At 38.9% G+C, this 12240-nt stretch overlaps 1 protein-coding gene across 3 annotated transcripts in view; it reads left to right on the forward strand.

The window, feature by feature from the left end:
- The window catches only part of FANCC (FA complementation group C), a 305923-nt gene that overhangs the window by 105367 nt on the left and 188316 nt on the right, over nucleotides 1-12240 (forward strand). For all 3 annotated transcript variants that reach the window (XM_053656528.1, XM_037133335.2, XM_037133336.2), the window contains one exon: nucleotides 11394-11488. In XM_053656528.1, the coding sequence (XP_053512503.1) occupies nucleotides 11394-11488 (95 nt within the window). The remainder of the gene's footprint in view (nucleotides 1-11393; nucleotides 11489-12240) is intronic.

Consider the following 12240-nt stretch of genomic DNA (forward strand, 5'->3'; position numbering starts at 1 on the left):
GAAAGGCTGGAAACAAATTTACCAAGCAAACGGACAAGAAAAAAAAGCTGGGGTAGCAATTCTCATATCAGACAAAATACGGACAAGAAAAAAAAGCTGGGGTAGCAATTCTCATATCAGACAAAATAGACTTCAAAAAAAATGGCCATAAATAGAGACCCAGAAGGTCACTTCATTGTACTCAAGGGAAGAATCCACCGAGAAGACATTAACATCGTAAATATATATGCACCCAACATAGGAGCACCCAAATATATCAAGAAAATCTTAGAGGACTTCAAGAAAGATATTGACAGCAACACAATTATAGTAGGGGATTTGAACACCCCACTATCAAAAATGGACAGGTCTTCCAAACAAAATATCAACAAAGATATTGCGGCATTAAACAACACCCTAGATGAAATGGACTTAACTGATATGTATAGAGCCCTTCATCCCAAAGAAGCTAAATACACATTCTTTTCAAATGCACATGGAACATTTTCAAAAATCGACCACATGATAGGACACAAAATGAGCCTCAAAAAATTCAAGAAAATTGAAATCATACCAAGCATTTTATCTGACCACAAGGGACTTAAATTGGAAACCAACCCCAGAGGAAAAAACCCAAAGCACCCAAAAACATGGAGACTGAATGGTATGCTATTAAACAATGAATGGGTCAAGAATGAAATTAGGCAAGAAATCAAAACGTTTTTGGAAACAAATGAAAACGAACGCATAACAACCCAAAACTTATGGGACACAGCGAAGGCAGTCCTGAGAGGGAAGTTTATAGCAATACAGGCCTACCTAAAGAAGATAGAAACATTTCAAACAAACAACCTAACCCTACGCCTACAAGAACTCGAGGAACAACAACAAAGACAACCCAGAGCAAGCAGAAGGAAGGAAATAACCAAAATTAGAGCAGAACTTAATGACATGGAAACTAAAAGCGCAATTCTAAAGATCAATGAATCCAGGAGTTGGTTTTTTGAAAAGATAAACAAAATAGACAAGCCTTTAAGTAGGCTCATCAAGAAAAGAAGAGAGAGGACTCAAATAAACACAATCAGAAATGAAAGAGGAGAGATTACAACTGATACCACAGAAATAGAAGGGATTCTTAGAAATTACTATGAAGAACTGTATGCCAAGAAATTTGAAAACCTAGGGGAAATGGACACATTTCTAGAAAAATATAATCTTCCAAAACTTAATGAAAAAGAAACAGAAAATCTGAACACACCAATAACAGCAAAAGAAATTGAAGCAGTAATCAAAAAACTCCCATCACACAAAAGCCCTGGACCAGATGGTTTCACAGGAGAATTCTACAAAGCATTTAAGGAAGAGCTAACCCCTATTCTCCACAGACTATTCCAAAAAATCCAGAAGGATGGAAAACTCCCAGATTCTTTTTAAGAGGCCAGCATCATCCTAATTCCAAAACCAGATAGAGATACAACAAAGAAAGAAAACTTCAGGCAAATATTGCTAATGAACATAGGCGCTAAAATCCTCAACAAAATATTGGCAAATCGCATCCAACGATATATCAAAAAGATCATACACCATGACTAAGTGGGATTCATCCCAGGGATGCAAGGATGGTTCAACATTCGCAAATCAGTAAATGTAATACATCACATAAACAAAAGCAAAGACAAAAACCACATGATCATATCAATAGACGTGGAAAAAGCTTTTGATAAGGTACAACACCCGTTTATGATAAAAAACACTCAGCAAAGTGGGAATAGAAGGAGCATTCCTCAATATAATAAAGGCCATATATGAGAGACCTACAGCCAGCATCATACTCAATGGGCAAAAATTAAAAGCTTTTCCACTAAGATCAGGAACAAGACAAGGATGTCCACTTTCATCACTTCTATTCAATATAGTTTTGGAAGTTTTGGCCACAGCGATTAGGCAAGAAAAGGAAATAAAAGGCATTCAAATAGGAAAGGAGGAAACAAAACTGTTACTGTTTGCAGATGACATGATAGTGTATATGGAAAATTCTATAGACTCTACTAAAAAACTGCTCAAACTAATTAATGAATTTGGCAAAACAGCAGGATACAAAGTCAATATCCAGAAATCAAAGGCATTTCTGTATACTAACAATGAATCAGCAGAAGCAGAAATTAAGAAAAAAATCCCATTCGATTTAGCAAAAACAAAAATAAAATATCTGGGAATAAACCTAACCAAAGAGGTAAAAGACCTGTATGCAGAAAACTACATAGCATTGAAGAAAGAAATCAGGGAAGACACAAACAAATGGAAACATGTACCTTGTTCATGGATTGGAAGAATTATCATCAAAATGTCCATACTACCCAAAGCAATATACAGATTCAATGCAATACCTATTAAAGTACCAATGGCATATTTCACAGACATAGAACAAACACTTCAAAAATTTATATGGAGCCATAAACGAGCCCGAATAGCAGCTGCACTTTTGAGAAAGAAGAACAAAGTAGGAGGGATCACAATACCTGATATCAAACTGTATTACAAGGCCACTGTAATCAAAACAGCCTGGTACTGGCATAAAAACAGACACATAGACCAATGGAACAGAACAGAGAGCCCAGAAATCAACCCAACTCTCTACAGTCAATTAATATTTGACAAAGGGGGCAATAACATAAAAGGAGTAAAGATAGCCTCTTCAACAAATTGTGTTGGGAGAACTGGACAGCTACATGCAAAAAAATGAAACTTGAGCACCAACGTACACCATACACCAAAACAAATTCAAAGTGGATAAAAGACTTAAATGTAAGCCGTGACACCATTAAAGTTCTAGAGGAAAACATCGGGAAGAAAATCTCATATTTCACGCAGCAACATTTTTACTGATATGTCCCCTAGAGCAAGGAATATAAAGGAAAGAATAAACAAATGGGATCTCATCAAAATAAAAAGCTTCTGCGTGGCTAAGGAAGACAGTATTAAATTAGCAATACAACCACCTGTATGGGAAAACATATTTGCCAATGATACCTCAGACAAAGGTTTAATCTCCAAAATATACAAAGAACTTACACGGCTCCACTCTAAGAAGACATCTAACCCAATTAAAAAATGGGAAAAGGACTTGAACAGACACTTCTCCAAGGAAGACATACAGAATGTTCAGAGACACATGAAGAAATGCTGAATATCATTAGCTGTCAGAGAGATGCAAATTAAAACCACAATGAGATACCACTTTACACCAGTCAGGATGGCTATCATAAACAAAGCAACAAACAACAAATGTTGGAGAGGTTGTGGAGAAAAGGGGTCCTTAGTTCACTGTTGGTGGGATTGAAGACTGGTACAGCCATTATGGAAAACAATATGGAATTTTCTCAGAAAAATAAAAATCGACCTGTCTTTTGACCCAGCAATTCCACTGCTAGGATTATATCCCAAGAATCCTAAAACATCAATTTCAAAGATACTGTGCACCACAATGTTTATAGCAGCACAATTTACAATAGCCAAGAGTTGGAAGCAACCTAGGTGCCCATCAGTAAATGAATGGATCCAAAAATTGTGGTACATATACACAATGGAATTCTATGCAGCAGAGAGAAAGAAGGAGCTACTACCCTTTGCAACAACATGGATGGAACTGGAAAGCATTATGCTGAGTGAAATAGGCAAGGTGTTGAAAGACAAATATTATATGATCTCACCTTTAACAGGAAGCTAAACAACAAAACAAACAAGCAAACAGAATAAAAATAAAGACACTGAAATAGAGAACAAGGGGACAGTGACCAGAGGGGAGAGGGAAGGGAATTTAAGGGGGAAGGGGGGAGGGATTTGGGGGGACAAATGTGAGGGACGCAGGGACGAGGGCTGGGGGGTTTGGCGGGAGGTGGGGAGCGTGGTACGGGGGGGGGGCTTGGACGGGAGAAATAGACAAAAAACTGTACTTAAAAAATAACTAAATAAAAAAAATGAGAAAAAAAATAAAATGGATAAAAAATTTACAAAAATTAAAAAAATAAAAATAAAATTTATAGAAACCTTTAAAAAAAGAAAAAAGGAAAAGAAACTGTTGAATTTTATCCATTGAAATCACCAATTGTTAGATACTTCATGGATTGAATAACTATTTTTTAGAAACAGTGCTATGCCCTTTAATTGTATATTGTTCGTATAAGACACATTCCTAATTCAGAAAGTTAAACGATGGGAAAATTTGTGTTATAGAATAAAAGGAGTAGAATGAGAAGTGTTGCTCACTTTGTGCTAGGCTCTGATCTCTTTGCATGGCATAGTGGGTCTAACTGAGTTCTTGATGATAGTGTTGCAGAAAACATAATTATGGATTAGAGCAGATAAGTCACTTATCCCAGAATACAAAGCTAATAAGAGCTAGGAGCCCACCCTTGTAAAGTCCACATTATTGTAATGGTCTTACAACCCCCAGCCCCCTTATGGATCACACCATTGTGGTCGAAGTGTTTCAGTCCTGGCTTTACCAGCTGCACCTGAACATTTATATTCACTGGACAGACATTTACTAATTTTTTTGGTATGCCAGAGCCTGAGAAAACATGGATCACAAATTCTGCTTACTTTCCAGTGAGAGAGAAAAGATCCAGAAGTCGGAACAAGGAGATGAGAGGAAGGAGAATTTTACAAGGAGGTTTCTGCTTTGGCCTGTCTCTTGGAGGACAGTAGATGAGATGGGATTTTCTAAGACAAGCTGTGGGACTCTGGGTTTCTGATTCCCTGTCTGTAAAAGTGAGAGGCTTGACTGATTTTTATCTCTGTGGCCTGAAACTGGTATCATTCTGTCATCTTTCCTTAGCACCTTATCACTTTATCCTCTTTATATTGGCCTCCTCTGACAACCAGAAACAAATTCTCCATCTCTTCAATTCTTTGTAGCCTTTTGAACGGCCCATTAAATTTCAGTTTACTGTTTGAGGTACGCCTTTGATTCTGAGCTCATAGAGAAGACTGACAGGCACAGAAGAACTACATCTTGCCTTTATGCTATTGTTTCGCTGGTTGGGCATTTTCTTTCAGGAAAGGATATTTTTTTTACAGTATCAAAATTACTTTTTAAATATAGTAAAAGTAAACAATTTCCATCAAGTAAGGAAGTCTCCCATAATATTAAGTGAGAACAGGATCAGAAATAAGGAGAACAAGGAGGGAAGAAGTATTTGGAAATGAAAAAACACCACAAAGAGACAAAGTGCATAATAATAGAAAGGGAGAGGACACCCTTTTATTCAGTGGTGTTCCCCACATAAAATTACCGTTTCGACCTCCTTGGAATCCTTGATTCTAGCTCTGCTCTTCTAATTAAACATAACAGCTACAACCTCTCTTTCTCATTATTTACTACCTATTGCTGTGTAACAACTTGCTCCTGAACTTGGCAACTATAAACAATATTTATTGTTTCAAAAAAAAGCTTCATTTAGCCTTGGCTGCTGTGGTTCAGTGGATTGAGTGCCAGAATGCAAAGCAAAGGGTCACCGGTTCAATTCCCAGTCAGGACACATGCCTGGGTTGCAGGCAAGGTCCCCAGTGGGGGCCATGTGAGAGGCAACCACACATTGATGTTTCTCTCCCTCTCTTTCTCCTTTCCCCTCTCTTTAAAAAAATTTTTTAAAGATTTTATTTATATATCTTTACAGAGGAAGGGAAAGAGAGAAGGAGAGAAATATCAATGTATGGTTGCCTCTCATGAGTCCCCTGCTGGGAACTGGCCTGCAACCTAGGCATGTGCCCTGAGTGGGAATTGAACCGTAATTATGTGGTTCGCAGGCCCTCACTCAGTCCACTGAGCTATACCAGCCAGGGCTTCTTTAAAAAAATTTTATTAAAAATGCTGTATTTTGACTTTTAGACTATAAAATTAAAATTTAAGGAATTTAGCTTTTATTTGAAATTTTAGTTCAAGATATCAAAAAGTAAAATATTAGGTGTCAAATATATGTTGGTATATTTTCAAAAAGTAAAATATTAGGTGTCAAATATATGTTGGTATTTTTTCCCTTCCACTCTTTTATAGAATCCAAACTTGCACAAAGATCTGCTATGAGTAACTGTCTCCATCTCACTTAATTGCTTGAATGCTCCATTCCCCAAGTCAGCACCTTCAGGGTGAATCCTGACAGGTGCCATCCCCTCTGACATGCTTGTGACACTTATGAACAAGAAGTGGTGGCTTGCATCTGTAAATTTCTAAAATAAAGCTCACTAGTGGCACATAAGAGTGTAGTTCAGTGTATTGACTCTGGGCTGGGGAAGTCACCTGCTAAAGGCTGAGTGAAAGTTTCTTTGGCTTTTCTTTTTCTGTTTGAGGGAGAGAGAAATAAATACACTTGAACTAAATGTGCATTTATTTCTCCCTGGAATCTCTCAATACCTGGGAAAAACTACCTTCTTTTGCATTCTTTTAGATTTAATCTCTAGAAATTAACATTTTCCTTGTTTTTCTCCCTTCCCTCCCTCCCTCCCTTCCTTCCATGAATGTCTAAGTTTTTGAAATGTGTCCCACTAGGTTGTATTCTTTTTAACCCAGAAGCTGCTTGTGACTGGACTGGTTCTGAGTTGGAGTTCTACCAGATCATGGTCCAGGACCCCCAGGTTCTTGACCTGTGTGGGAGAGAATTCAAGAACAAGTCTGAGTGAGAGCAAAAGCAAGTTTTATTTAGGTGGATAAAGAAGAGATCAGGGACTTCCGCCAAGATGGAGGCATAGGTGGAGACGCTGTGCTTTCTCACACAACCAAGTTTAGAGACAACAAAATGTTAGCAACAGAAAACACAGCCAGAACACAGAAAATTGAACTTTTCGGAAGTCCTATAGCAACGAATTCTTCAGCTTGACTGGTAATAGGAGCAAAGCCAGCACCTGGCGGAGCGGGGTTGCACAGGAAAACTTGGTCAGACGGACTCAGGCGCTCGGATCCCAGGTGTGGGGTTGCAAAGGGCCGACCAGCTGAGCCACCTAGTGAGCGTGACCCAGTGAGCGACCAGCGGATCCGGCGAGGGTGAAGGGCAGCGGGTTGACTATGCTGGCGCATTCCTGCGCAGATAGACCAGTGAGGGAGTGGGCAGTGAGACAGGACCGAGTGGGTCCCAGTGGTGGGAGGCAGCAGAGATGGCCGCCATTTCCTGGCTCTGACCCCACCCCCACATACAGCATCACAAACCAGCGACCCCGCCCTGGAGGCCCTGCCCTGCCCCTAAGGCTCTGCGCCTCATACTTGATGGGCATGAATAGACCAAAAATGGCTCAAGAAGATCTCAAAGCCCCAGAGCCCATAAATCTAAGTGACGAAGAAATAGCAAAACTTTCAGATGCACAGTTCAAAACACTGGTGATCAGGATGCTCACAGAACTGGTTGATTTTAGTCACAAATTAGAGGAACATATAAAGGCTAAACTAATTGAAAATGAACATATAAAGGCTAAACTAATTTCCAATGCACAGGAAACCAATAGTAATGGAAAGGAAACTGGGACTCAAATCAAAGGAGTAGACCAGAAGGAGGATAAAAATGACCAACCAGAAGAGAATGAAGAAACAAGAATTCAAAAAAATGAGGAGAGACTTAGAAACCTCCAGGGCATCTTTAAACGCTCCAACATCCGAATTATAGGGGTACCAGAAGGGGGAAAGGAACAGCCACCAGTGGAAAACTTATTTGAACAAATAATAAAGGAGAACTTCCCCAGTCTGGCAAAGGCAGTAGGAGCACACCAAGGCATAATTACATTATGCCAATCATAATAACATTAGCCAAGATTAGAATGAAGGAGAGAATCCTAGAAGCAGCAAGAGCTAAGGGGACAGTCACCTACAAAAGAGTTCCCATCAGACTGTCAGCTGATTTCTCAAAAGAGACCTTACAGGCAAGAAGGGGCTGGAAAGAGGTATTCCAAGTCATGAAATCCAAAGACCTACAACCAAGATTGCTCTATCCAGCAAAACTTTCATTTAGAATGGAAGGGCAGATAAAGTGCTTCTCAGATAAGATCAAATTCCAGGAGTTCATCATCACCAAGCCCTTACTATATGAAATGTTAAAGGGACTTATCTAAGAAAAGGAAGATAAAAACTATGAACAGTGAAAGGACAGCAAACTCACAGTTATTAACAACCACACCTAAAACAAAAGCAAGCTAAAAGGACAGCTAGATCAGGAGCAGAACCATAGAAATGAAGATCTCGAGGAGGGTTAGCAACAGGGGAGTGGGAGGAGAAGGTACAGAAAATAAGTAGCATAGAAGGTAGGTAGAAAATAGATAGGGGAGGGCAAGAATAGTATGGGAAATGTAGAATTCAAAGAACTTGAGACACATGGTCATAAACTGAAGGGGGGGAATGGGAGGTGTGGGGGGTGTGCAGGGTGGAGGGGAATGAAGGGGGGAATAGAACAACTGTAATGGCATAATCAATAAAATAAAAATTAAAAGAGATCAGAACATGGGTTTCTGGACACTGGATCAGGGGTTGAACCTGGAATTGGCTACCATTGCCCACTGCCACCTAGTCGCAAGTTTCACAGGCAACCTCTGGGAAAGAAGCAAAAATGCACATCCCAGTGGACATGAGCGACTCATGACTGATTGGGCTGTGCAGTCTGTCGGTTCCTGGGACTTTATGTATTTTCAGTTTCTCAACTTTGTGCTGCCAAATTCTGTCCCTGCCTTCAGGTTTGGAGGGTGGCCTTGTTACTAATACGGTCTTTTCTGAAAGTGTCACAGGTGGGCATAGGTCACCAGATTCTTGCTGGTCATGGACAAAGAATGAATTGAACACACAGAGAGTTTATAATAGAAAGAGAGAGGGCAGATTTATTAAGTGATAGTACACTCCACAGAAGATGGAGATTGAGTTTGAGTAGAGATTGACTTCAGGGACTGGAGGGATTCTATTCTTACAGGGCAGATATTTCATGGCTAGTTTTGGTGGGTTTTTATTGGGCATGTACATGTGGTTATATTACTTTAAAGCTACTGCAGATGTGGTCTCCATGATTTTCCTTGATTGGCCACCAGGGAAGGGGGGCACACAATGTTAACTTATTTTAATGCTATTATAATGAAGCAGGGGTCATGTAGCATCTGTGCAGGTGCAGTCATGATTCACCATGACTCAGCGCTTTTCCAGGAAGTGGGAATAACTGGTCTTAGAACAGGGTCTCTATCCTGTATTGATGTCCTTTATCTTAGCCCTGGGGCACCTCTGAAGTTCCTCCTTCCTATCTCCTGCCTCAGCAGTGTCATGGCATTCATCCCCTGGCTCCCCTTCTAATTGCACTCTCTGTTTTCATTAAAATAAGGTTGAGGTCAGTCTTTGGTCAATTTTTCTTCCTTTTTGGATTGATCTGGTTTAGCCAGCGCTGCTTATTGTTGCACTCAACAACCACTGCAGAAGTTTCCTGCCATAAACATTTTCTCTCTGATTATGCATGGAGGTGGGGGCTCTGATTAGAGGACCTACCTAGCAGCTTATTGGCCTATGATGTCCACTCCTAGTTCCTCATTCCACTTGTTGGGAGTTTTTCCTAACTTCTTTCTGTCCTGCCTCAAGCTTATCATTAGATGTGTCTGTCACGCTTACCACAAGAAGATGGAATTTCTTCTAATATATTTAAGGCATAGTACATACAATAGTCACATTTTTAATCAGTGACATTGGTTCAACCTGAAGAAATCCAGGATCATTAGAGGTTAAATTATGATTCTTGAAATAAGTTGATCTCAGGCAAGCCATTGCTGTGTTTGAGCTCATAAAAACTAGGGGGGAAAGGGAACATCCCTTACAATAATTTCTGATAAAATTTGTTTAGAAATGTTAGTTATTAGGAGTATAAGTTTATAGATATTTATGGGGAAAATGGGTTTAAAAGTTACTGTTAGTGTCTTTTGGTGTGTGGTTAAAATTGCAGAGATAGCTTATTGTAGTTTGTATTTTCCTTATTTCTTGTTAATGAAACCCTTAGAAATGCTGTGTTTCTGAAATGGCAGAAAGTAAGAAGGTAACGGGTGAGGGGAAGCAGAGTTTGCCAGCCAAAAATGTGCCTTCTAGAATATTGATTACTTTAAACTGATTGAATTAATAAAAGACTTTTAAAAAGTAAAAACTTTGACCTTCCCCCCAAGTACTTTAAGAATTTAGATTGAGAACCTGCTCTAGGAACCGTGCTATTACCATAGATAATATAGTTTAATGTGAACTAAGTGTGATAGACAGGGAGACACCCAGGAAGGCCATTTGATCACAGTCTTCTTTGTGTCCCATTGTGAAAGATAGTCCAGCCAACATTTACTCACAAAATATTTATTGTTTCCATCTCCATGTGAATTGTCTTCCTGCCTTTCAAAGTCTCAGACTACACAATAATCACCCCCTTCTCTTTAGCTGAAGATGGCATAGAAGCCTTAACTTCCGGTCCCATATTCTTATGGAGCCTGCCACATGTACATACATCAAAAATTTGGTCATTTTCTCCTGTTAATCTGTCTCATGTTAACTTGATTATTAGTTCAGACAGAAGAATTTAGAAGGGTGGAAGGAAAATTTAGTTTTCTGCCCCCGCACCAAGGGCATTAGGTGATTCTGCAGAGGGTTGGTTCCAGGTGCTAGGTTTCCTCAGCCTCACCCCCGTGGCCTTGTGATAAAGTCCGTCATTGCTTGGCTCTAGTTCAGGTAACCGCCATCAGTTTTTAGGCCTCCCTCTCTTTTTCAGTCTTGTTACAAAATTTCCAGCTGGAATGGGCTCAGTTTCCAAACAAGAAAAAAGAAATGGCTCACTAAGTAGACATTCTCATTGAATATAATAAGATTTTAAAGTTCAGCATTTTCATCAGGTATTTAGTAAAGTTTTAAATTTTAGAGTAAAGAATTAGAAGTGTGTTAAAAGGCTTCTTTTTCATTCAACCATTTGGTATTAAACAATTTTTTTGTTGAATTTATTTTTAACAAGTGAGAATATTTTAGGAAATTAGACAATTAAAAGATTAAGTCAGAATATTGAGTAGTGCCCATTACAATTTTGTTGCCTTAAAATGGTTGAAACTACAAATGGTTTGAAATGAGAAATAAAGAACTGACCTTGAGAAAAGCCAAGTTCTTTCCATCATTCTCTTTTGGCTTTAAAAATTGCTGCTGTAACAGAAAGGGAATTGACCACACAAATGTTAAGTAGATGTGATCCCAAAACCACAAGAAGAAAAAAACCCACAAAGTTAAGTTTCACACGTAGTCCTGGATGCTTGTTCTGTGAATTTAGTAGTTTGAGATTTTCCTAAAATATAATTAATATATTTCCTGTACTTATAATGTTTTCATTTTTTAAACTGATTATCTTTCCATTTTATTTGATTAAGCCTCATTATACTTTTTCTTTTTGTAGATGAAAGCCAAAAAATTATAATATGCTGCTTATGTCGTCTGATTAAAAAAGAACCACGGAGTTCTGGAGACTTGAAACTTAACTCCTGGACACGGGTAAGATAGTAAATTTTGCTCTGTACTGCTTTGAATTAAATTGATTTTTTAAAGGTGCTGCTCTGACAGTCCAGTTCTAGGATGTTTTCGAAACAATTCAAACATAGTCTGTGCTGTTACATTATCTTGACGAATGTAAAGTTATTTAAGAGATTTCATTTTTCTGAATTCTGTAAGACATCAGTCGTTAAGGTGAATCTTCCTACAAGACCTAATGTTGAGTGGTTTTGAAAGTTTAGTTTCAGGTAATTAAAAGAATGCATTCTCTTTCCCTCTAGCAAAAAACATCGTCAAATAATTGTTTCTCCCTACCAACTTAGTATAAATATTATAATTATGTAATTCCTCTGCAAAGCACTTCTTTGCTTCTCTGAGAATCTGTTCTGTAGTAAAACTAAAATTCAGAAGTTCCCTGGGAATAGTAGTCTTTATTTTGTGTATTTAGTTGGCACACAGGCCAGTATGTTCAGATTAGCACATGGTGCTACTTGGCTACTGCTGCTCACACCATCAAATTAGTTACTCAACTGTGCTAGGACAGATAGCTGACAGCTTCCTGCTTTCCCATCTCTTGTTTCTGCTTCCTTTTGAAAGGCAGGCACAGTTGCAGAATGTTGTGAGGCTGAGCTGTGGCTGCCCTCCCTACCAGCAAGTTGTCTTTTCTTTTCTCTTACTCCCCACTGTCTTGCTGCCATAACCCCAAGGACTCACTGATGCCTGTCAGACTCCACTTAGGATACATATGGTTCAGA

The sequence above is a fragment of the Artibeus jamaicensis genome, unplaced genomic scaffold (assembly GCF_021234435.1).
Source record: "Artibeus jamaicensis isolate MK-2021 breed Jamaican fruit bat unplaced genomic scaffold, CSHL_Jam_final scaffold_1964, whole genome shotgun sequence".
Lineage (NCBI taxonomy): Eukaryota > Metazoa > Chordata > Mammalia > Chiroptera > Phyllostomidae > Artibeus > Artibeus jamaicensis.